Below are 25,169 nucleotides of genomic sequence, written 5' to 3'. Positions count from 1 at the left end.
AATGACATGTGTACAGACATTCAGGGACCTCTCAGCAGGATATAGACACAATGAGGCCACAGCCACATGTCTTGGCTTCATTCAGTCCAAATTTGGAGTCAAAAGACCAAAAGATGAATTTTTCAGAGTTATTTTTCAACAGGTATGTCCATGCGTTTTCCTTAGGTCCTTTTTGGAGACTCCAAATGGACACTTGGTTACCAAATCTGTAAAATCGCAGTCAAACACCTATAACTTTACAACCCCTTTGCCTACAATCAAAATCTTGGTCTCTAATGAAAGCTGACACCATATTATTATTCTAATTATTATATATTATATTATTATATATAGCCTTTTTTTGTTTGGCCATATCTATCTATCTATTTACCTATTCATCTATTTATCCATCCATCTATCGATCTATCTATCTATCTATCTATCTATCTATCTATCTATCTATCTATCTATCCATCCATCCATCTATCTATCTATCTTGCTATAAGTCATATGTCAAGTCGAAGAAGAACCAACTGTGTACCAAAATGCCGAGTGCGTAATGATATATGGTTCAACTCTTTTACGCACAGGGCGCACGCCAGTTACGCTTGGAGTTTGTTTATGGACAGCCAAACTGATAGCTTAGTGTCATACACCGTTGGAAACCTCTGACTATTGGCTAAAAGGTTATCAACTTCATTTCACCGAATATTTCCATAGGCTAGAACAGCAGTCAATCAAAGCCATGTCGTCATTGTCGTCGGTCACATGTCCTCATTGGCTTTGGAGACATGTACTGCCCAATCCTAAACACCGATTGGCTTGTGTGTGGTGTCGTCAGAAGCAGGAGAGGCTCACGGTCGTAAACATCTAGTAAAAAAAAAAAAAAAAAAAAAAAGTAGTCATCTTCTTGACACAGCAATACAACGGTGAGTCGCTAACATGTCAGACAAAAAACAGACTGTGGACCTCGATCTACTGGAGGAGGACGACGAGTTTGAAGAATTCCCAGCCGAGGATTGGACGGGGCTGGATGAAGATGAGGATGCTCATGTTTGGGAAGACAACTGGGACGATGACAATGTAGAGGATGATTTCTCAAATCAGCTGAGAGCGGAGCTGGAAAAACATGGTTACAAGATGGAGACGTCATAGCGTCTGACATTCATGTTTGAATATTACTGGCCGACCACAAACCAGAAACCAGAAATGGTTCTGAGGGTGTTAATTAGTTTATTTTTTATTTGTAAGAAATGTTGATGAAAGTAAAGTGTTTGGAGAAAAAAAAAAAAAAAAAAAAAGCAAACATCTAGTCACGTGTACTCTGAGCTAGACGTGCAGGTCAGGAAATGACGTAAACGGACCGTATATGGTTTGTTATTTGTGTTATTACATTACGTGTTGGACTAAATACATGGACATATTGAGGAAAGTACTTCGGTTTTATGGAAACGGATTTCATATTTCACAAGAATGGATATTTGGCGAGCTGTACAGAAAGTCCTGAGTCATAAGATGATCGTTGAGGATAAAGGGAAGACTTTGAAGGTATGTAGTATTATAGCTTTTCTCACTTAGCTGAGTGGCTAGCCGAGCTAATCGCTAATACTATTGTGTATTATTTATTTTTTATACTATTGTGCTGTGAGCAACCATATAATTCGTGAGTGGTCTTGAATGAATCAGGACAATCTAAGCTTTCCAACAATGTACGGCATGAATATATATGTTTAAGGGTTGGTGTTTAAAACATTTAGAAGAACGTGTGGCTACCTCCTAACATCCGTCCCGTCCCATTGACGGAACACCGTGTGTTAAAGAGGTTAAACAAAGTTTATCAGCTGTGAGGTTTTATTTATTCTATAATGAATGTTAGAGAAAACACCATCAATGAAATGTTTCACACTTTTTTTGTATACAAATTACTAGTTGGTCTTTTTTATAGCTTAACTCAGAGTGAGTGCAAGCAAATAAGTGTTTCCGCCCGGTCTCGAACCGGGGACCTTTCGCGTGTTAGGCGAACGTGATAACCACTACAATACGGAAACTGCTCATTTATCGATGTAAAAGGCTTTCAAGAAAAAAAGAAAAGAATAAATTATACAAACATTAATAATAGAGGCATCTCAAAGTGTGAGACCAAATCAAAATGCATGCAAAGCAAGGAAATAAACATAGTACACAAAGTAAGTATATTTGTGTTTGGTAGATTACTTCTTTGTTGTAACAATGCTTCTTGGTAATAAATCTTATACCGTTGGAAAGCCTGTTTATTTCCCTTTTAAATGGTGCAACAATTGTATGGAACATGTATTTATTGGATGAGCAGCAGAGCTGAGTCTGTGGGTTGCGTCCATGAACAATTTGGCAAATCTCTGCCAATGCCGATCAGCTTATTCTGCTATTGACTCTTATTTGGTGTTGTTAGGTGGATTGGATGACTGAAGTCTAAAGAAACCAGACATATTGGCAGTTTAACAATTTATTCATTTAACAAACAGGAGCCTCAGTAGTGTGTAGAAGAACAATACACAACTACAACAGCCTGGCACCTGCTCCTCATGCTGGTCACCTGACTGGTCACCTGACTGGTCACACACTGTTATAGGATAGCATCCCATTCTTCAACCAGCCATGTAGTCACATGTGAGCATAGGACGGTAATAATGATGATGGAGGAGTGACAGTGGGCCGTGTCACAGACATGTAAAGGGCCCCTCCTACCTGTTAGAGACCCCCATCACACAGTTTGCTCATCGTCAGTTTGCATATCTTTTGCTGTAGTATTTCACAGCTTAACATAAAAGTTATGCTTTTGGTTGAAAAAGATGGCCTGGCACTCTTTAATATTTAATAAAAATCATATGTACTGATGGCTGAATTTTCCCTATAGTTCTCTTTTCATAACAAGCGTTTCCGTAGTGTAGTGGTTATCACGTTCGCCTCACACGCGAAAGGTCCCCGGTTCGAAACCGGGCGGAAACATCCTTTGGCCGCGGTTTAGCTAAACAGTTGAGTTTCCTACCAGCTGCTGATTATTTACCAAGATAATATACCATCAACACCATCACTGGACCTTAACAATGTAAAAAAAAAAAAAAAAAAAAAGGAGGTATAAAATGGCTGCCAATCTTACTATTTTTATCTATTGTGTTCTGAGGAAACACACTCACTGTGTGACTGAATTGAATCCACAGATGTCAAAAAAGAGGGAGGAGGTCATTCCACTTACATAACTACATTTTAAATGAATGGTTTGTTATAGCCTATGTATTTTCTCTCTATAAGGATTTATTTTCATTCTACGAGATGAAATATCTTAGACTTCCAAATAATTCATCTAAAAAATCTGACTTCATTTTCATAATCAGTGTGACTCTGAAGAGCTCTCTTAAAGTAGATGATTTAATGGGCGGCTGTGGCTCAGGAGGTAGAGCGGGTTGTCCACAAACTGAAAGGTCAGTGGTTCAATCCCCAGTTCCTCCAGTCTGCATGTGGAAGTGTCCATGGGCAAGATACTTAACCCAGTGGCTGCCCTGTGTGTGGTCGACTAGTAAAGTGCTGCACAGAGATACTGTCCACTACACTAACGAGGACAGAAACAATGATACACACAGCTATGTCAGCCAGCTAGTGTTCTTTTAAACACTGACGTGGTTATGTCTTAGGCACAGTGACATGTTTTTACATTCATTCATTCAACAGACTAAAGTGTTTGCCCCATTTGTTTTACTAACTTAAATTAGTGATAGTAAGTTGTATTATTTACCATTCCTCATTATACTGTATGCATTATAGTAACCCTGATGACTGTTTGACATGACACAGATGCCTGCCTTTCCAATCAACCCGGTGCCTACACATTAGAGTGCCTATTGGCACTTTACCACCCATGTGCCAACCTACCATTCAATCAAGGAGGAAGGATGGGAGGAATAACACCAGGAGCTACTCTTCAGACTCTTCATTACGTCCTCATCAGTGGTTTTGAGTACAGCAGACTCAAAACCATACTGAATTACACTTTGCATGCTGCTACTTTGTCACTACTGATCATAAACCTTACATGGTGTCATTATTGTCATTGTTTCTGAATTTGATGAGCTTTTGATCTATTGTCTTATATGTTTGTTCTAAACTGAAGGGGCAGTAAACCACATCTGAGAGGTTAAAACAGAACTGTAATACATCAATGTGTACAACAGTGGAGTTTTGTTTTCATTCATTTCAAACTTATTGTGTTCCACAATGAGGTTATTAGTGAATGAAGCAGATCCACACATCATCTTTTGAAGAATATGTGTTTACTCATTAATGAACAATAGGCAAAACAATAACTTTTGAACATAAATGATTATAAATGATTAATTACACATGTTAGAAGTCTACTGAACAGGACTGAATTGCCTTTGATCTCTAAATGATGCATGTTCCTGTAAATCTGGGGTGCATGTTGCTGCAGATGTCAGAGGTAGGTACGGCATGGCTGTTGAGCCCCTGTGGATGGTGGAGCATCATGATGCCCTGCTGCATCATCAGAGCATCATAAACCAGCCCTGGCTGCAGGTCAAAAAGGCTTCTTCCAGGGTCAAGTCTTGAAGCAGGCTCTGTAAAAGATGAACAACACGTACACTGAAAAGTAAATCATGATGTAGACACACTGGAAAAACTGGTGTTTCACACTATGTTGATATTTTACACTTTACTTCAAATGGATAGAAGCACAGATGATACAAACCTCTGTGTCTTCTCTCCTACTCCTCATCTGAACAGCTCACACCGGCTCCTCTACTGGTACTGCTCCTCTGCCTCAGCAGACATGATGCTGCTGCCCTTAACAAAATCAAACTATCAGTTATGAAGAGAGCAGCAACAATTATAAGGAACAAACTTAGCATTAGCTACCTTAGAGACAGTTGATGAACCAGACTCTGGCTACATTACACTAGCAACACACGTCTTAGTCAATATTTTTACAATTGCACAAAACCCCAAATGTCTGTTTGCCAGCAGTGCTCATAAAATCCAACAGAAATGATCAAAGTGAAGTTGTTAGCTTGGCTACTGTGTTCAGCTTGTTAATTTTCAACTACTAGCAGTTAGCTAACGTTAGCATCAGAAAGCTAATAACTGTAACACTACATTAGAAATACGTTACTAATACGTTGTTTTTTCAAAATCAAAATCCCATTCAAAAAACGTACTGAGTTTTAGAAGAGGGGCCGGAAGTGCTAAAAGCGCTAACGGAGTTCCAGGTTTACTGGTTTACTGACTCTTGTCTCACACAACATCTTAACTGTTACTTTCCCTATATCGCGAAATGGCCGGCCCAATACCTTTAGATGCCTACCCTAATGAACTTACCTGAGCAGGACCGTTTGGCTCCATTCTGTTTTCCTCTCTCGGAGTCGGTGCCAGTGTGTGCTATGGAACTATTATGATGTGTGCCCACTGAAGTTAAGCGCTCAGATCGCGGCTGCTCTTTCATTGGATGGTAGGTGGCACATGGGTGGTAGAGTGCACGTGCACAAAATATTGTTACACCTTCAAAACTGTGTTACACATGCACAAAGTGTTTTTACACGGGCACAAAATCTTTTTACAACCACAAAACTTTATTACACATTTGAACATCATTGTACAAGTACAGAATGTTTTTGACCCTTATTTGATCCCACACAGTGGAGCTGTGTGCAAACAGGTGATAAGTGGTGTTCTTGCCCTGTTTTATTTTCTTTTATACAGTCTATGGTTTTTCCTCAAGTAGTATAACCAGCGTCACACGCTGCTGCATATGAATGATGACTATTTGCTCAATTTTATATTAACTCTGACTGAATGCCAACAAAGAGTGTTTCCGCCCGGTCTCGAACCGGGGACCTTTCGCGCCTGGACCGAGAATAGTAGAGCTTAACTCCCTTAACTTTTTCCATTCATTCTCTATGGTACCGGTAGTTCTTATCACTACGGATGTAATATATTTTTGGCCACAAGCGGGATTTTGGTGGCGCTGTTTCCACATTGTGGGTAAGTGTAAGGAACTGTTTACAGAGGGAAGAGTGAGAAGCGGCAGCATTGAGCAAGTGGTCGACATCTTTTACAACAACAGTAACAACAAAACGTCAAACTTATTAAACGTAAGTCTGGCCGATGAAATTAACGTTAATTTGTAATTCAACCTTAGCTCCTTAGTTACTGTATGAGCAAACTAGCTATATGTTTGTTTACATGTTGTCTTCGCCTTGACAGGTTTTAACTCTATTTGTTGTTAGGTAGTAACGTTACGTTAACGTTAGGTGAGTATATATCACGTAAAAGTAAAAAACTCACATTTTTTTATAAATGCATACTAGAATATGTGATTATTGTACTACCTTGTGCTTTCAGTGTGTTTTAGTGTTATCTGATGTTACCTGTGCTGCTGTTTTAACTTGTTCAAAGCGTCTGTGAACTTATTAATAATAATAATTTGTATTGTACAACAGGAAGCGATGTCAATGTATCTTTTGCTGACACTACCACCATAAACATCCTTATTTATTTCTTTGTCCCTTTGATAATCAGTCTGAAGCCTTTAATGCCATAATTGCTGATATTCATCAGTTCTCTGTGAATATCTTTCTACAAGCATAGTGAAGATGTATAATGAATGAACAGATACTACAGCATGTCTATCCTGCACGTTAGATGGGAGTTTGCAAAGTTTAATTGCTATGACGAAATGAATCTTTTATTACTGTTATTAGCTGTTACATTAATACATTGTGTCCTCCAATCTATCTATCTGTCTGTCTGCCTGTCTGTGTAATGTAAAGATATCTATAACTGTTAGTACACAATTATATTACCTAGTCATTATGAATGTAATTCTGTCATTTTAATTATTACTATGTAATATGCATGGTGTTTTGTTGTGTACAGGAAATTATGAAGAAGACTGTCAACTTCTTCCCTGGAAGGATGAAGGTCTCCTTCAGGAAGGGTCCATCGGGCCATCTACGACAGGACCCCTCTGATGAGGCCATGAGGCTCAAAAACAATCGGGCACTTCAGGACAGGTCTCCTCCTCAGAAACATGACTTGGTGAGGAATGAGGCTCTCACTGTTGTCCTTCAGCGGGGAGGGGATGTGTCTGACCGACAAGAGGTGATGGGGGAGTATGTTCTTCAGTTTGGCAAGTACAAGGGGAAAACCTACCGCTGGCTCCTGGAGAACGATGTTGGCTACACCATCTACCTCATCAACAAGGTCGACGAGGAGGAGAGAGATGGAAGCTTCCACCCACAGGGACACGGCAAGGACAGCCTTCTCTCCTTTTTAGAATATGCCAGGGGCTTCAAAGAAATTGAAGACCTGAGGACATTTCTTCGCTCCAGGCAGCCTGCAGCACCGGTGGCCTCAGAGGCCGACACTCTTGTTGGATTTGGAGCCAGGGCCAAGGACACCTGGAGGCAGATCTGGGAGAGCAGGGCAGACGGTTACGCTGCCTTCATCTTAGGTGTTAAGTGCGTCAAAAACAGCAAGATGCACAACCTGCAGCAGTACCTGCTCAAGCAACAGATGCCTGAGTCCTGTCCACCAGCTGCAGAAACCTCCACCACAGCAGCTGCCTCCACACCTACATGTAGAACTCTAGGTGAGCTCACAAAATATGCAACAATATGCATTTAATGTACTTTACACATTATTAATGTTATTGTTGTCATTGTTGCGTTATCTCATAGCGATGGAGGATGATGAGGAGCTGGAGAGAGGGATGTTAAATGTGTCTCCATCTAAATTTGTCACCGAACAACGTAGGTGGATCTAATTTATAGTAATAAATACAGGAAATTGTAAAAACATTTCTTTCTTCTGTACATGACAAAAGCCTAATGTTACCTGTGCTTTCAGGTCCACCAGCAGCCGTGTCCAGAGCCACAGATGTGTCTCCAGCAGCCGTGTCTCCAGCAGCAGGTTTTTCTCCATCAGTGTGGAAGGAGGATTCTGTCACCAGAATTCACCTGACATTACTGTTCTCAGTCAACTAGTTTGTTATTTTGGTCGTGTTCTGACCTGTTCTGATGTTCGTGTTCTTTTGTTCTCCCACTAACCTAAGGAATTAACTTGTCAGCGATGAAGGTAAGTGTTTTCCTTTTTTGCATGCTTTTAAGTTGTTCAAGGATTTGGCATGTAAAAACCATGGTGGCTCAGAAAAACTAGGTTAGATATTGGTTAACATGCCACATCTTTGATTGACAGCTGGTATTTTTACTTTATATTGATACTGTGTCTGTGCTTTACCTATTTTAAAGATTTTAAATGCGGTTAAATACCTGATTGTCTATTATAAATAAGTAGTGACACAAAATAAAAATTAAAAACAGGGTAATTTCACCCTTTACTATTTGCCCTACTCCTGCCACAGAGACAACAGGTAAAGACAGATGCATAAGGCCTAAACACATGTATATAGTATATCAATAACAAACTTGTGTAGGGAAAATGACACTGATTTGTTTTCAACAGCACGTAGGACAAATCCTACAGCTACTGTTTCCAGACCTGCTGAGCCTGAGGACCCCCCTGTGACCATTTCTTCTGTGAAAGGTATTTATTTATTTACTTTATTCTCACTTTAATCCATCTATTATGCTGTTCCAACTGTATTATGTTTCATTTTAAAAATCTATTTATCCCAAAGCCACAGTGAAGGCCCCATTGCCGGTCCCCCCTCAGCTGCCCCACAGCTTGGGATTGAGGAACAAGCACCCAATGTGTGGAGACAAAGTATGACATTTTCACATAAGTAGACCTCATAGTGCACATAAACATCAGTTACATTCTGACTAATCCAAATCCATTTATAATTGCTTTATCTACACTACTCACCTGACAAGTAATGCTATGTAATGATGTAATGGTAATATCTGCTTTCTGATTTGCTTGTTTTTTTGTTTTTTTTTACTTTTGGTGTGATTTCTTTTCAAAGCACACAGAAAGCCTGTCTCCCACTATTCTTCTGTGGAGCCAGGGATAACAGCAGCCCCATGTCTTCCTGCAGGTAGATGTTTCATTTGCTTAAGCGCTATGAGGAAAACTATGTTAAGCAATGTTCATTACTGTAATGTCTTTATTTCACATGCCTCTGTGGTTTGTATCTCACCATCCTAGATGCATCATCTGAGACTGTTGCCTTTGTGGAAGCACAGGAAGACACAGTCCTTGTTGAAGGTATTTATTTCTGTGGCTTTGTTTTTTGTTGTCTGTCATTCATGTGGAGCTGTCTTTTTTCATTGTGAGTTGTTTTCTTGTGTTGTATTGTTTGTGTTTTGCAGCTCTGCCATGTCCAGTCCCTCCTGTCGAGCAACCTGCAGCCTCTGTCCCCGGGTATGATAATGATGTTGCCCGGTGGAACTGCTCTCAACAGCAGAAAATCTGGATGAAGACTGATTTGGAGGCACCTTGCAGGCACTACTCACCTGCAAGGCTTGTAAAAAGTACTGGCATGCTGACAAGCCCCAATGGCTGGAGAAGCTGCCGACAAGATTTACTAACATTGTGCCAGCTCTCCTCACATATAAAAAGGCCATCTGCAAGTCTGTGATGGATGAAATGAGGCGTAGTGGCAGATCACCTGAGGACATGGCAAAGCAGCTGACAGAGGTCCTCCACCTTAAATATGAGAGAGCTCACCTGGCCTACCTGCTCAGTGTGCAGAACATCAGGGATGCTGAGGCAGGATTATACGGCCAGAGAACCATCACTGGGCTCCTGAGACAGACAGACACCCCTGCTCCATTTGGTGGATACTCCGATGGCTGGTATGGAGTATCCACTTCTTCACACTACCTGGTGGACTGTCTGATCCATGAATATAAGCGGCAGGAGCAGCTTCTGACTCAGCTGCTGCAGGGGACTTTCGGTCAGGCCCTGAGATCGGATCACACTCGCAAAGTGGCCAGGAAGGTCGTCTTGTCGTCCGGCACCATGTCATCTTATGCCATTATGAACGAGAACTGAATGATCCTGTCCTGGGTGATGCTGCAGTCCGAGTGTGATCGGTCTCTTCATCCCATGTATGAGGGTGTGAAGTCTCATTTTGTACAAAATATGTTGTGAGTAAGATATTTTCCAGCTGTAACATCATTTCTTTTTAATGTTGTAGGGACTGCTGTGCTGCCTTCAAGGTCCTGGACGCTGGGGCTCAGGAGCACCTCTTCTGGGACTGCTGGAAGACCACAGAGGCTCTCGTGGCAAAGGCGACCTCTGGATCCCTGGCTAACAGCAGTGCCTCAAGGACCAAGTTTAACAGAGACATAACTGTTAAGTTAGACTTGTTCCACTGCATGCGGCGCTTTACCAGGGAGTGTGTCTCTGAGCATCATCCTCTCTACAGCTCCTTCTGCCAGTTCCTCTCTGCAGCTTTCGTTGTTGTGGACCAGAGTGGCCTGCAGAAGCTCAAAGAGGCATACACCTTCTGCGGAATCTCCCCGGCAAATCCCACCAAGCAGCACATCAGAGAACATTGTCGGACAAAAATACCACAGCCCAGAGAACTGCTGCAGAGGGTTGAAGATGTCCTACATCACTTCCACCTGGCAAAGGATTCAAATGATGTGCTCCTCTTCAAGGCCTCCATGTTGAAGATATGGAGGATTCAACGTATCCACATCCTGAGAGGCTGCCTGAGTGACCCCGAGGTGGGGGAAGGAATCCTTTACAGGTACGGTGGCACCTTGCAGCTTAACTACACCAAGGGCGAGGAGGCTGCTGTACCTATCTGGATCCCTGTGAGAGGCACCTCTCAGCAGGAGGGATTCCACTTCCACCAAGCCCAGTGGGTAACTGGCAACCGGGTGTCAAGTGAACTCTTCCAGGCCCAGGCCATGACAGGAGTGGTGCGTTGGAAGTCTACTGAACAGGACTGACTTGCCTTTGATCTCTAAATGATGCATGTTCCTGTAAATGTGGGGTGCATGTTGCTGCAGATGTCAGAGGTAGGTATGGCATGGCTGTTGAGCCCCTGTGGATGGTGGAGCATCATGATGCCCTGCTGCATCATCAGAGCATCATAAACCAGCCCTGGCTGCAGGTCCAAAAGTCTTGAAGCAGGCTCTGTAAAAGATGAACAACACGTACACTGAAAAGTAAATCATGATGTAGACACACCGGAAAAACTGGTGTTTCACACTATGTTGATATTTTACACTTTACTTCAAATAGATAGAAGCACAGATGATACAAACCTCTGTGTCTTCTCTCCTACTCCTCATCTGAGCAGCTCACACCGGCTCCTCTACTGGTACTGCTCCTCTGCCTCAGCAGACATGATGCTGCTGCCCTTAACAAAATCAAACTATCAGTTATGAAGAGAGCAGCAACAATTATAAGGAACAAACTTAGCATTAGCTACCTTAGAGACAGTTGATGAACCAGACTCTGGCTACATTACACTAGCAACACACGTCTTAGTCAATATTTTTACAATTGCACAAAACCCCAAATGTCTGTTTGCCAGCAGTGCTCATAAAATCCAACAGAAATGATCAAAGTGAAGTTGTTAGCTTGGCTACTGTGTTCAGCTTGTTAATTTTCAACTACTAGCAGTTAGCTAACGTTAGCATCAGAAAGCTAATAACTGTAATACTACATTAGAAATACGTTACTAATACGTTGTTTTTTAAAATCAAAATCCCATTCAAAAAACGTACTGAGTTTTAGAAGAGGGACCGGAAGTGCTAAAAGCGCTAACGGAGTTCCAGGTTTACTGGTTTACTGACTCTTGTCTCACACAACATCTTAACTGTTGCTTTCCCTATATCTCGAAATGGCCGGCCCAATACCTCTAGATGCCTACCCTAATGAACTTACCTGAGCAGGACCGTTTGGCTCCATTCTGTTTTCCTCTCTCGGAGTCGGTGCCAGTGTGTGCTATGGAACTATTATGATGTGTGCCCACTGAAGTTAAGCGCTCAGATCGCGGCTGCTCTTTCATTGGATGGTAGGTGGCACATGGGTGGTAGAGTGCACGTGCACAAAATATTGTTACACCTTCAAAACTGTGTTACACATGCACAAAGTGTTTTTACATGGGCACAAAATCTTTTTACAACCACAAAACTTTATTACACATTTGAACATCATTGTACAAGTACAGAATGTTTTTGACCCTTATTTGATCCCACACAGTGGAGCTGTGTGCAAACAGGTGATCAGTGGTGTTCTTGCCCTGTTTTATTTTCTTTTATACAGTCTATGGTTTTCCCTCAAGTAGTATAACCAGCGTCACACGCTGCTGCATATGAATGATGACTATTTGCTCAATTTTATATTAACTCTGACTGAATACCAACAAAGAGTGTTTCCGCCCGGTCTCGAACCGGGGACCTTTCGCGTGTTAGGCGAACGTGATAACCACTACACTACGGAAACTATATATCTTAAAAAGTATGCATGTCTTTAAACTTAAAATAAAATAAAAGGACTAAAATAATGTACTGATTCCATTACAGTTGAATATTAGAATTTGTACAGGACTAGTACTGCAGACCAGGTATTATATATCTCCTTATATAATGTCACAATAAGACTGGCTTTAATATCAGTATCAGTGACTGAGTCATAATTCTAGTAGATTTGTGACATAACTTAAACTTTTCTTGAAATGAAGATATGAAGTCAAAACAAATGAACTGAAAACTGTTTTTGGAAACTTTTTTGAAGCGACGAACATTTCTCTGAGATACTGTTAATCTGAGGAGGAGAACTGTGTTGCTGTTAAAATGTTAGTAAAGATAATGTTTATTAAGTGAAAATAAACAATAAACACACATGTGCAGAGTTTATGGAGAAATATATGCGTGTGTGTGTCTGAGTGTTCTAAAATATGCTAATGAGCTAGCTTGCATATGTAAATGAGCTTTATGACATCACAGTACAATGCATGACATCATAGAATCTTGGAACTTTCAGTAAGCAGATGACAGATTGTTCATTCCAGTTATTGAAGCACAGAAGACAGTCAGGTTTGTGTTCAGTAGCAGTGAGTTAAAAGCTAAAAAGACTAACTTTAGAGAGTTAAACATCTATCTTGAGACTTCAGCAGCAGCTATCAGTAGTAAGTATTTCTTTCTTTCTTTCTTTATGTAAAATAATCAGAAAATAATGATATTAATGATAAATAACGTAAATAACTGAACAAATGTAATTACGCTCAAATCAAATGTAATACTTTAACTCCTACGATTTCAGACATTTTAAGACATTTTTAGACTTTCAATATCAAATTTCAGACTTTTTAAGGTTTCATCCTTTCAAATTGTCTCATGTAACTTTTACAGTCTTTCATTTTTAACTGCTGCTTAAAACAGTAATAATGATCCTGATTGTAAATTCTTCCATCCTTCCATCAGTCTCAGTGAAAATGAACACAGTAACAGAGTTCAGCGATAGCGGTCTGCTCCAGGCTTCGTATGCTTTAAAGTTCATTCAGAGGCAGCTAGTGGACCTCTCAATGCTTTGTGAGTCCACCGTCCAGAGACAACTGATCTGTCCTCAGTTCTTCATCCAGCTCCAGGACAAGCTTGAGAAAGTCCTCCATGAAGTATGTGTTTCAATTTCAACCATGTTTCTTTTTTCCAAACTGATTTTAAGAAACACACACATCCCTTTGTTTATAGTGTATACTTTATTGTATTTAGTTGACTCATTTATAACTTTTGTGTGTTTGATTTAGACCCGCTCAGTGTGTTGCCCTCCACCCAGAAAACCAGAGGAGGGTGACTTTGAGATCATCAAGCAGTTCAGCAGTGGCAGCTTTGGGTGAGTAAGACTTCTTTACATTCTAACAGACTGTTTGGACTCCACACAGAGTTCAGTCCAAACACAGAGAAACATCATACATGTTTTAGTTTCTTGTTAAATCAGAGCTGATGTTCAGTAGTAGAAGCTGATCATGTTTCCTTTTCCTTCTTGTGCAGATCTGTGAACCTTGTGCGCCACAGAGCAACCAGGAAAGCATTTGCTATGAAAATCATCAACTGCAGGAACCTGAAGAGAGAGCAAGACATTAGGCAGGTGTTGGTGGAGAGAGCCATCCTCTCTTACACAGAAAACGAGTACATTGTCTCAATGTTTTGCGCGTTTGAGACCAACAGAGACCTCCGTATAGTGATGGAGTATGTAGCAGGTAAGAAGGTTGTTTGTTTAGACAGGGATAGAACAGATAAATGAGCTTTAAACTGACTTTCCTCTATTATCTATGGAGCCCATCCATGCTACCCACCCAACACACACTGAGAACATGTCTCCTGTCCTTCTAGGTGGGGATTGTGCCTCCTTGTTGGAGGAACGGAAGCGCTTTTCCACAAAGATGAGCCGGATCTACATAGCAGAGACCACCATGGCCCTAGAATATCTCCACAGCTATGGGATCATTCACAGAGACCTGAAACCTGCAAAGTGAGTCATCAATCTGTCCCATCAATCTGACATGTAGAGTTAGAGTTTGGTATGTAATCTAACATGAGCCATGTTTCTGCTTTTCTCTGTTATAGCATGTTGATCACTTCAACCGGCCACATCAAGGTGGCTGATTTTGGCCTCTCAAAGATAGGTCGGCTCAACATAGCGCAAGATGTTGAGCAAGCGCCAATTATGAGGATCGTGCAGGAAATCACAGACGAAGAAGTAAGTCTTTGATTTTTCTCTTCTGTGCTATTTGAGCTCAAACCTGGATCCTTGTTCTAATCATTTTGTGTTTCCTCCCTTCAGACAGCAGGCACTCCTTGTTATATGGCCCCAGAGGCCATACTAGAGGTGGGGTACGGGAAACCTGTGGACTGGTGGGCCCTAGGAATCATCCTGTATGAGTTTCTGGTGGGTGAACCTCCATTTGACGGGACTGACGTTGATGACCTTTGTGACCACGTGGTTCAAGGTAAGAATCTTTACTTCAGTTCATCTCTTTCTGGCTCAGTGACAAATAAGGGTTGTCAAGATGTTCAAAAATGTCTTCAACATAGTTTTAAAAGCAGCATCAGATTTGTTCAAATGTACATTTAATAGTTGGTTTTATGTCATTTGAAATGACATTTGCATCATTTTTTACCAAAAGTAAGACTGACACGTGGTTGAATTTCTTGTTTCTTTTACTTTAAACTTGTTTTAAGATTCAGTGTTTTTGTTGTTGTTGTTTTTTATGATGAAGTTAAACTTTTAATTCTGTTATTGGATTACTGATATGTGCTTTTTGTTTTTTCTCAGATGACATCATCTGGCCGGAGGGGGAAGCAGCCCAAGGAACTGTTGCACAGGACCTAATCAGCCTTCTCCTGGAGAAAAATGCCAAGCGACGTCTGGGGACAGGTTAGTGTCACATTCACTAATGATGAAGACGTGGATAGAGACAGGATGGGAGCTCATTCATAATTTTGTTTGTCTCACTTATTCTCCAGGAGGATCCGGAGAGGTGAAAGCTCACCCGTTTTTTAAAGGTGTCTACTGGAGATTCCTCATGGATGAAGAGCCTCCATTCATCCCCCAGCTGAGGACTGAGGAGGACACCAGTCATTTTAATTGTAACAATGCTTCTTGGTAATAAATCTTATACCATTGGAAAGCCTGTTTATTTCCCTTTTAAATGGTGCAACAATTGTATGGAACATGTATTTATGGGATGAGCAGCAGAGCTGAGTCTGTGGGTTGCGTCCATGAAAAATTTGGCAAATCTCTGCCAATGCCGATCAGCTTATTCTGCTATTGACTCTTATTTGGTGTTGTTAGGTGGATTGGATGACTGAAGTCTAAAGAAACCAGACATATTGGCAGTTTAACAATTTATTCATTTAACAAACAGGAGCCTCAGTAGTGTGTAGAAGAACAATACACAACTACAACAGCCTGGCACCTGCTCCTCATGCTGGTCACCTGACTGGTCATGTTGTGCCCTTAAACAGGGAAAATAGTGAGGGAAGAGGGATGAATGAACACGCACTCTGCTCTTGCCTACACTCGTCTGTATTGAGTCTTAATTATATACAGAACTTGTTACAGTAATAAAACAACAATAGCATCTTACAGAAAATACCTCAGTAACAAGCTCAAATATAGAAAATGGCGGAACAGTCAGGCGCTAAAGCGGGACAATAACAGTAGCTAGCTAACACGGTGACGGAGTTAGCCAGAAACTCTTTAAAAACATAAAAGTACAAAATTCACCTCTTCCTCTCACAATTAGCAACCATGACAACATAACAATTATTAACAACGTGTGTCACTAGATTTATAGTGCTTTGTGTACGGTAATTACCTTAAACAGGGAAAATAGTGAGGGAAGAGAGATGAATGAACACGCACTCTGCTCTTGCCTTCACTCGTCTGTATTGAGTGAGGAAGTAGCGCGAATCCCCCTACTGAAGCCCTGAGGCATTACTAGTAGATCGACGCATAATCAACCCAGACAAAGAACACACATTACCTATTTATTATTTACACTCTGGCTGCATATTCTCCACAGTAATAACCTTAGCAATCTAGTTGAAATAACAATGAAATTATATGTGAAGAAAGTGGAACACAAGGCATAACGCTGAAAAGGAAAATCAAATTATTTTTAAATTCTTAACTACCACAGTCACACACTGTTATAGGATAGCATCCCATTCTTCAACCAGCCATGTAGTCACATGTGAGCATAGGACTGTAATAATGATGATGGAGGGACTGACAGTGGGCCGTGTCACAGACATGTAAAGGGCCCCTCCTACCTGTTAGAGCAGTGTTTTTCAACTGCCGTGAGAGATCGTCAGGTGTGCCGTGAGAAAATATCCAATTTCACCAAATTGGTCTACAAAATATTTTTTGAAAACAAATTCATTATTATCTGCAAATAATATGCCATTGTCGAGTGTGGGTGCTGTCTAGTGACTGGCAGAGTAATCATGTAATACTAGGGCTGGATGATTCATTGAATTTTAATCGGTATCAATTTTAGCTTTCCACGATTTCAAAAACGTAATAATCAAGTTAAAACGATTATTGTCCCACCCGGCACGGTGCATCTATGAATAAATCCAACGCTCCCCTCTTTACCAGCAAGATACACACAAACAGAGAGAGAGAGAGAGACGGACGGAAAAAAGAGAAAAAACGAAACATAACTTGAACCTAGCATAGCTGACGGAGAAGTTAAAAGGTGAGCGCTGCCAAAGATTTGTAGGTCTGTACTGTGAAGTTTTGACCCTTAATTAAACCGAGGCTGCCACATTTTAGTGGCGTTACATATTTCATTAGTGTTATTGAGATGCGAGGCTGCCCGGTAACGTTAGCGCATGTGGTTAAGCTTTTGACATGCTAGCTAGTTTAACATTACATCTCTTACTCTGCACGGTCCATCCTTTTTAAATATTTCAGTTTGGATCCCGCCTGACATTGTAGTAGTTTCCTAGTGTGTTTAATTGGCGCGTTTATGCTCAAATGTTTTCAAATCTATGAATGTAAGTGTAGCAACATTGACACTTACTGCAGGTGTGTGTGCGCGCGCGCGCAGGTGCAATTAATTGATGCGCGTCAGGCTGGCTCTCAGAAAACAAGGTCCAAACACTTCTCATTGCTTTTCTTCATTTATTGCTTAACATAAGCAGCAAATGTACAGCACCTCAGGTTTGTGATCATGTAGGCTATTATCTTAATATTGCTACTTGCTCCGAAACCTCAGCCAACCTCAGCCACGGTCAAAAACTTTTTGCCTCAGTACACACACATTAGCCAGGCTGTATAAATGCACTCCTGCAGGAAGTTAGCACATTGCCACCCCCAGTACCAACAGTGTGAAACAACAAAAAATAACAAATAAATAAATGGCTGTAACAATGAATAATCATGTTTTGATAATCGCGATTTCAATATCAATCAAAATAATCGTGATTATTATTTTTGCCATAATCGTCCAGCCCTACTATATTGTTAATTGCACTTTTTATTTGAAAGAAGAAATATATAAGATCATAAAATACCTTTTTCTTGGTGTTTATTTTATTCCTATTCAAGAAACTTTGACATGAATGACTTTATATTGTTAATATAGGCTACAGAGTTTCATTTTTTAACATTTTCAGTAAGCGGTGTGCCTTGTGATTCTTTCAATGAAAAAAATGTACCTTGGCTGAAAAAAGTTTGAAAAACAGTGTATTAGAGGAGCCCCACCACACAGTTTGCTCACCGTCATGTTGCATATCTTTTGCTGTAGTATTTCACAGCTTAACATAAAAGTTATGCTTTTGGTTTAAAAAGATGGCCTGGCACTCTTCTCACCCGAAGAACTTAATAAAGTCTTATGTACTTATGGCCTAAGTTTTGCAATACAATTCTCTAAGTGTTTATATGAGTTTCCGTAGTGTAGTGGTTATCACGTCCGCCTCACACGCGAAAGGTCCCCGGTTCGAAACCGGGCGGAAACATCCTTTGACCATGTTTTCTCTTCAAAATATAAATTCAACGTAGAAAAAATAAATAATTAAAAATATAAACTTTGTAGAAATTCATACAATACGGACACAAACAAACACATATATACACACAAATAAATATTTTTTTGTTATTTTATTTAGAGTAATACTAGTAGTACTTATATTTGCCACATTACTTGTGAATAATAAAGGTTTATCATTCACTGCATTTGACAGCGAGGCTCATGCATGATGTTGATATGTTGGTTTTGTTAGTGTTGGTAAATCATGAACAGCTGGTAGAAAAGCAAATTCTCCCCGTCGGGGAATCGAACCCCGGTCTTCCGCGCCTGGACCGAGAATAGTAGAGCTTAACTCCCTTAACTTTTTCCATTCATTCTCTATGGTAGTTCTTATCACTACGGATGTAATATATTTTTGGCCACAAGCGGGATTTTGGTGGCGCTGTTTCCACATTGTGGGTAAGTGTAAGGAACTGTTTACAGAGGGAAGAGTGAGAAGCGGCAGCATCGAGCAAGTGGTCGACATCTTTTACAACAACAGTAACAACAAAACGTCAAACTTATTAAACGTAAGTCTGGCCGATGAAATTAACGTTAATTTGTAATTCAACCTTAGCTCCTTAGTTACTGTATGAGCAAACTAGCTATCTGTTTGTTTACATGTTGTCTTCGCCTTGACAGGTTTTAACTCTATTTGTTGTTAGGTAGTAACGTTACGTTAACGTTAGGTGAGTATATATCACGTAAAAGTAAAAAACTTACATTTTTTTATAAATGCATACTAGAATATGTGATTATTGTACTACCTTGTGTTTTCAGTGTGTTTTAGTGTTATCTGATGTTACCTGTGCTGCTGTTTTAACTTGTTCAAAGCGTCTGTGAACTCCAAATAAAATGCATTATTATTAATAATAATAATTTGTATTGTACAACTGGAAGCGATGTCAATGTATCTTTTGCTGACACTACCACCATAAACATCCTTATTTATTTCTTTGTCCCTTTGATAATCAGTCTGAAGCCTTTAATGCCATAATTGCTGATATTCATCAGTTCTCTGTGAATATCTTTCTACAAGCATAGTGAAGATGTATAATGAATGAACAGATACTACAGCATGTCTATCCTGCACATGTTAGATGGGAGTTTGCAAAGTTTAATTGCTATGACGAAATGAATCTTTTATTACTGTTATTAGCTGTTACATTAATACATTGTGTCCTCCAATCTATCTATCTGTCTGTATGCCTGTCTGTGTAATGTAAAGATATCTATAACTGTTAGTACACAATTATATTACCTAGTCATTATGAATGTAATTCTGTCATTTTAATTATTACTATGTAATATGCATGGTGTTTTGTTGTGTACAGGAAATTATGAAGAAGACTGTCAACTTCTTCCCTGGAAGGATGAAGGTCTCCTTCAGGAAGGGTCCATCGGGCCATCTACGACAGGACCCCTCTGATGAGGCCATGAGGCTCAAAAACAATCGGGCACTTCAGGACAGGTCTCCTCCTCAGAAACATGACTTGGTGAGGAATGAGGCTCTCACTGTTGTCCTTCAGGGGGGAGGGGATGTGTCTGACCGACAAGAGGTGATGGGGGAGTATGTTCTTCAGTTTGGCAAGTACAAGGGGAAAACCTACCGCTGGCTCCTGGAGAACGATGTTGGCTACACCATCTACCTCATCAACAAGGTCGACGAGGAGGAGAGAGATGGAAGTTTCCACCCACAGGGACACGGCAAGGACAGCCTTCTCTCCTTTTTAGAATATGCCAGGGGCTTCAAAGAAATTGAAGACCTGAGGACATTTCTTCGCTCCAGGCAGCCTGCAGCACCGGTGGCCTCAGAGGCCGACACTCTTGTTGGATTTGGAGCCAGGGCCAAGGACACCTGGAGGCAGATCTGGGAGAGTAGGGCAGACGGTTATGCTGCCTTCATCTTAGGTGTTAAGTGTGTCAAAAACAGCAAGATGCACAACCTGCAGCAGTACCTGCTCAAGCAACAGATGCCTGAGTCCTGTCCACCAGCTGCAGAAACCTCCACCACAGCAGCTGCCTCCACACCTACATGTAGAACTGTGTCTCCATCTAAATTTGTCACCGAACAACGTAGGTGGATCTAATTTATAGTAATAAATACAGGAAATTGTAAAAACATTTCTTTCTTCTGTACATGATAAAAGCCTAATGTTACCTGTGCTTTCAGGTCCACCAGCAGCCGTGTCCAGAGCCACAGATGTGTCTCCAGCAGCCGTGTCTCCAGCAGCAGGTTTTTCTCCATCAGTGTGGAAGGAGGATTCTGTCACCAGAATTCACCTGACATTACTGTTCTCAGTCAACTAGTTTGTTATTTTGGTCGTGTTCTGACCTGTTCTGATGTTCGTGTTCTTTTGTTCTCCCACTAACCTAAGGAATTAACTTGTCAGCGATGATGTTAAGTGTTTTCCTTTTTTGCATGCTTTTAAGTTGTTCAAGGATTTGGCATGTAAAAACCATGGTGGCTCAGAAAAACTAGGTTAGATATTGGTTAACATGCCACATCTTTGATTGACAGCTGGTATTTTTACTTTATATTGATACTGTGTCTGTGCTTTACCTATTTTAAAGATTTTAAATGCGGTTAAATACCTGATTTTCTATTATAAATAAGTAGTGACACAAAATAAAAATTAAAAACAGGGTAATTTCACCCTTTACTATTTGCCCTACTCCTGCCACAGAGACAACAGGTAAAGACAGATGCATAAGGCCTAAACACATGTATATAGTATATCAATAACAAACTTGTGTAGGGAAAATGACACTGATTTGTTTTCAACAGCACGTAGGACAAATCCTACAGCTACTGTTTCCAGACCTGCTGAGCCTGAGGACCCCCCTGTGACCATTTCTTCTGTGAAAGGTATTTATTTATTTACTTTATTCTCACTTTAATCCATCTATTATGCTGTTCCAACTGTATTATTTTTCATTTTAAAAATCTATTTATCCCAAAGCCACAGTGAAGGCCCCATTGCCATCGCCCCACAGCTTGGGATTGAGGAACAAGCACCCAATGTGTGGAGACAAAGTATGACACTTTCACATAAGTAGACCTCATAGTGCACATAAACATCAGTTACATTCTGACTAATCCAAATCCATTTATAATTGCTTTATCTACACTACTCACCTGACAAGTAATGCTATGTAATGATGTAATGGTAATATCTGCTTTCTGATTTGCTTGTTTTTTTTTTTTTTTTACTTTTGGTGCGATTTCTTTTCAAAGCACACAGAAAGCCTGTCTCCCACTATTCTTCTGTGGAGCCAGGGATAACAGCAGCCCCATGTCTTCCTGCAGATAGATGTTTCATTTGCTTAAGCGCTATGAGAAAAACTATGTTAAGCAATGTTCATTACTGTAATGTCTTTATTTCACATGCCTCTCTGGTTTGTATCTCACCATCCTAGATGCATCATCTGAGACTGTTGCCTTTGTGGAAGCACAGGAAGACACAGTCCTTGTTGAAGGTATTTATTTCTGTGGCTTTGTTTTTTGTTGTCTGTCATTCATGTGGAGCTGTCTTTTTTCATTGTGAGTTGTTTTCTTGTGTTGTATTGTTTGTGTTTTGCAGCTCTGCCATGTCCAGTCCCTCCTGTCGAGCAACCTGCAGCCTCTGTCCCCGGGTATGATAATGATGTTGCCCAGTGGAACTGCTCTCAACAGCAGAAAATCTGGATGAAGACTGATTTGGAGGCACCTTGCAGGCACTACTCACCTGCAAGGCTTGTAAAAAGTACTGGCATGCTGACAAGCCCCAATGGCTGGAGAAGCTGCTGACAAGATTTACTAACATTGTGCCAGCTCTCCTCACATATAAAAAGGCCATCTGCAAGTCTGTGATGGATGAAATGAGGCGTAGTGGCAGATCACCTGAGGACATGGCAAAGCAGCTGACAGAGGTCCTCCACCTTAAATATGAGAGAGCTCACCTGGCCTACCTGCTCAGTGTGCAGAACATCAGGGATGCTGAGGCAGGATTATACGGCCAGAGAACCATCACTGGGCTCCTGAGACAGACAGACACCCCTGCTCCATTTGGTGGATACTCCGATGGCTGGTATGGAGTATCCACTTCTTCACACTACCTGGTGGACTGTCTGATGCATGAATATAAGCGGCAGGAGCAGCTTCTGACTCAGCTGCTGCAGGGGACTTTCGGTCAGGCCCTGAGATCGGATCACACTCGCAAAGTGGCCAGGAAGGTCGTCTTGTCGTCCGGCACCATGTCATCTTATGCCATTATGAACGAGAACTGGATGATCCTGTCCTGGGTGATGCTGCAGTCCGAGTGTGATCGGTCTCTTCATCCCATGTATGAGGGTCTGGCTCGACGGTACTCCGCTGCTGGGATAGAGAAGGCAGGCTACCAGTGGGTGGACAGGTATACATAACAAGTTTCAATTCAATTAAATGTTTAAATGTTTTCATGTCACAGACTTTTTAAATAATTACAAATTCATACAACAAGTCTCATTTTGTACAAAATATGTTGTGAGTAAGATATTTTCCAGCTGTAACATCATTTCTTTTTAATGTTGTAGGGACTGCTGTGCTGCCTTCAAGGTCCTGGACGCTGGGGCTCAGGAGCACCTCTTCTGGGACTGCTGGAAGACCACAGAGGCTCTCGTGGCAAAGGCGACCTCTGGATCCCTGGCTAACAGCAGTGCCTCAAGGACCAAGTTTAACAGAGACATAACTGTTAAGTTAGACTTGTTCCACTGCATGCAGCGCTTTACCAGGGAGTGTGTCTCTGAGCATCATCCTCTCTACAGTTCCTTCTGCCAGTTCCTCTCTGCAGCTTTCGTTGTTGTGGACCAGAGTGACCTGCAGAAGCTCAAAGAGGCATACACCTTCTGCGGAATCTCCCCGGCAAATCCCACCAAGCAGCACATCAGAGAACATTGTCGGACAAAAATACCACAGCCCAGAGAACTGCTGCAGAGGGTTGAAGATGTCCTACATCACTTCCACCTGGCAAAGGATTCAAATGATGTGCTCCTCTTCAAGGCCTCCATGTTGAAGATATGGAGGATTCAACGTATCCACATCCTGAGAGGCTGCCTGAGTGACCCCGAGGTGGGGGAAGGAATCCTTTACAGGTACGGTGGCACCTTGCAGCTTAACTACACCAAGGGCGAGGAGGCTGCTGTACCTATCTGGATCCCTGTGAGAGGCACCTCTCAGCAGGAGGGATTCCACTTCCACCAAGCCCAGTGGGTAACTGGCAACCGGGTGTCAAGTGAACTCTTCCAGGCCCAGGCCATGACAGGAGTGGTGCGTTGGAAGTCTACTGAACAGGACTGACTTGCCTTTGATCTCTAAATGATGCATGTTCCTGTAAATGTGGGGTGCATGTTGCTGCAGATGTCAGAGGTAGGTATGGCATGGCTGTTGAGCCCCTGTGGATGGTGGAGCATCATGATGCCCTGCTGCATCATCAGAGCATCATAAACCAGCCCTGGCCTCAGGTCAAAAAGTCTTGAAGCAGGCTCTGTAAAAGATGAACAACACGTACACTGAAAAGTAAATCATGATGAAGACACACCGGAAAAACTGGTGTTTCACACTATGTTGATATTTTACACTTTACTTCAAATAGATAGAAGCACAGATGATACAAACCTCTGTGTCTTCTCTCCTACTCCTCATCTGAGCAGCTCACACCGGCTCCTCTACTGGTACTGCCCCTCTGCCTCAGCAGACATGATGCTGCTGCCCTTAACACAATCAAACTATCAGTTATGAAGAGAGCAGCAACAATTATAAGGAACAAACTTAGCATTAGCTACCTTAGAGACAGTTGATGAACCAGACTCTGGCTACATTACACTAGCAACACACGTCTTAGTCAATATTTTTACAATTGCACAAAACCCCAAATGTCTGTTTGCCAGCAGTGCTCATAAAATCCAACAGAAATGATCAATGTGAAGTTGTTAGCTTGGCTACTGTGTTCAGCTTGTGAATTTTCAACTACTAGCAGTTAGCTAACGTTAGCATCAGAAAGCTAATAACTGTAACACTACATTAGAAATACGTTACTAATACGTTGTTTTTTAAAATCAAAATCCCATTAAAAAACGTACTGAGTTTTAGAAGAGGGGCCGGAAGTGCTAAAAGCGCTAACGGAGTTACAGGTTTACTGGTTTACTGACTCTTGTCTCACACAACATCTTAACTGTTGCTTTCCCTATATCTCGAAATGGCCGGCCCAATACCTCTAGATGCCTACCCTAATGAACTTACCTGAGCAGGACCGTTTGGCTCCATTCTGTTTTCCTCTCTCGGAGTCGGTGCCAGTGTGTGCTATGGAACTATTATGATGTGTGCCCACTGAAGTTAAGCGCTCAGATCGCGGCTGCTCTTTCATTGGATGGTAGGTGGCACATGGGTAGTAGAGTGCACGTGCACAAAATATTGTTACACCTTCAAAACTGTGTTACACATGCACAAAGTGTTTTTACACGGGCACAAAATCTTTTTACAACCACAAAACTTTATTACACATTTGAACATCATTGTACAAGTACAGAATGTTTTTGACCCTTATTTGATCCCACACAGTGGAGCTGTGTGCAAACAGGTGATCAGTGGTGTTCTTGCCCTGTTTTATTTTGTTTTATACAGTCAATGGTTTTTCCTCAAGTAGTATAACCAGCGTCACACGCTGCTGCATATGAATGATGA

General features: G+C 41.3%; 2 protein-coding genes and 4 non-coding genes across 6 annotated transcripts; 4 read left to right on the top strand and 2 right to left on the bottom strand.

The window, feature by feature from the left end:
* Positions 1-921: 921 nt before the first annotated feature.
* LOC128377280 (26S proteasome complex subunit SEM1-like) lies at positions 922-1,138 on the top strand. The gene has a single exon (XM_053337206.1). The coding sequence runs from the start codon at positions 922-924 to the stop codon at positions 1,132-1,134; it is 213 nt and encodes a 70-aa protein (XP_053193181.1). The 3' UTR covers positions 1,135-1,138.
* Positions 1,139-1,954: 816 nt separating this feature from the next.
* On the bottom strand, positions 1,955-2,027 carry trnav-aac (transfer RNA valine (anticodon AAC)). The gene has a single exon. It is a non-coding gene; the product is annotated as a tRNA-Val (tRNA).
* Positions 2,028-2,891: 864 nt separating this feature from the next.
* trnav-cac (transfer RNA valine (anticodon CAC)) lies at positions 2,892-2,964 on the top strand. Its single transcript has one exon. It is a non-coding gene; the product is annotated as a tRNA-Val (tRNA).
* A 9,356-nt stretch (positions 2,965-12,320) lies between these two features.
* Positions 12,321-12,393, bottom strand: trnav-aac (transfer RNA valine (anticodon AAC)). Its single transcript has one exon. It is a non-coding gene; the product is annotated as a tRNA-Val (tRNA).
* A 991-nt stretch (positions 12,394-13,384) lies between these two features.
* Positions 13,385-15,761, top strand: LOC128376881 (microtubule-associated serine/threonine-protein kinase 3-like). The gene is made up of 9 exons (XM_053336736.1): positions 13,385-13,564; positions 13,697-13,782; positions 13,941-14,149; positions 14,283-14,421; positions 14,517-14,649; positions 14,734-14,899; positions 15,226-15,327; positions 15,417-15,539; positions 15,745-15,761. The coding sequence occupies exons 1-9, from the start codon at positions 13,385-13,387 to the stop codon at positions 15,759-15,761; spliced, it is 1,155 nt and encodes a 384-aa protein (XP_053192711.1).
* Positions 15,762-18,346: 2,585 nt separating this feature from the next.
* Positions 18,347-18,419, top strand: trnav-cac (transfer RNA valine (anticodon CAC)). Its single transcript has one exon. It is a non-coding gene; the product is annotated as a tRNA-Val (tRNA).
* The last annotated feature ends 6,750 nt before the right edge of the window (positions 18,420-25,169 follow it).

The sequence above is a fragment of the Scomber japonicus genome, chromosome 17 (genome assembly GCF_027409825.1).
Source record: "Scomber japonicus isolate fScoJap1 chromosome 17, fScoJap1.pri, whole genome shotgun sequence".
Taxonomy (NCBI): Eukaryota; Metazoa; Chordata; class Actinopteri; order Scombriformes; family Scombridae; genus Scomber; species Scomber japonicus.
This window is presented reverse-complemented; position numbering and strand designations above follow the sequence as displayed.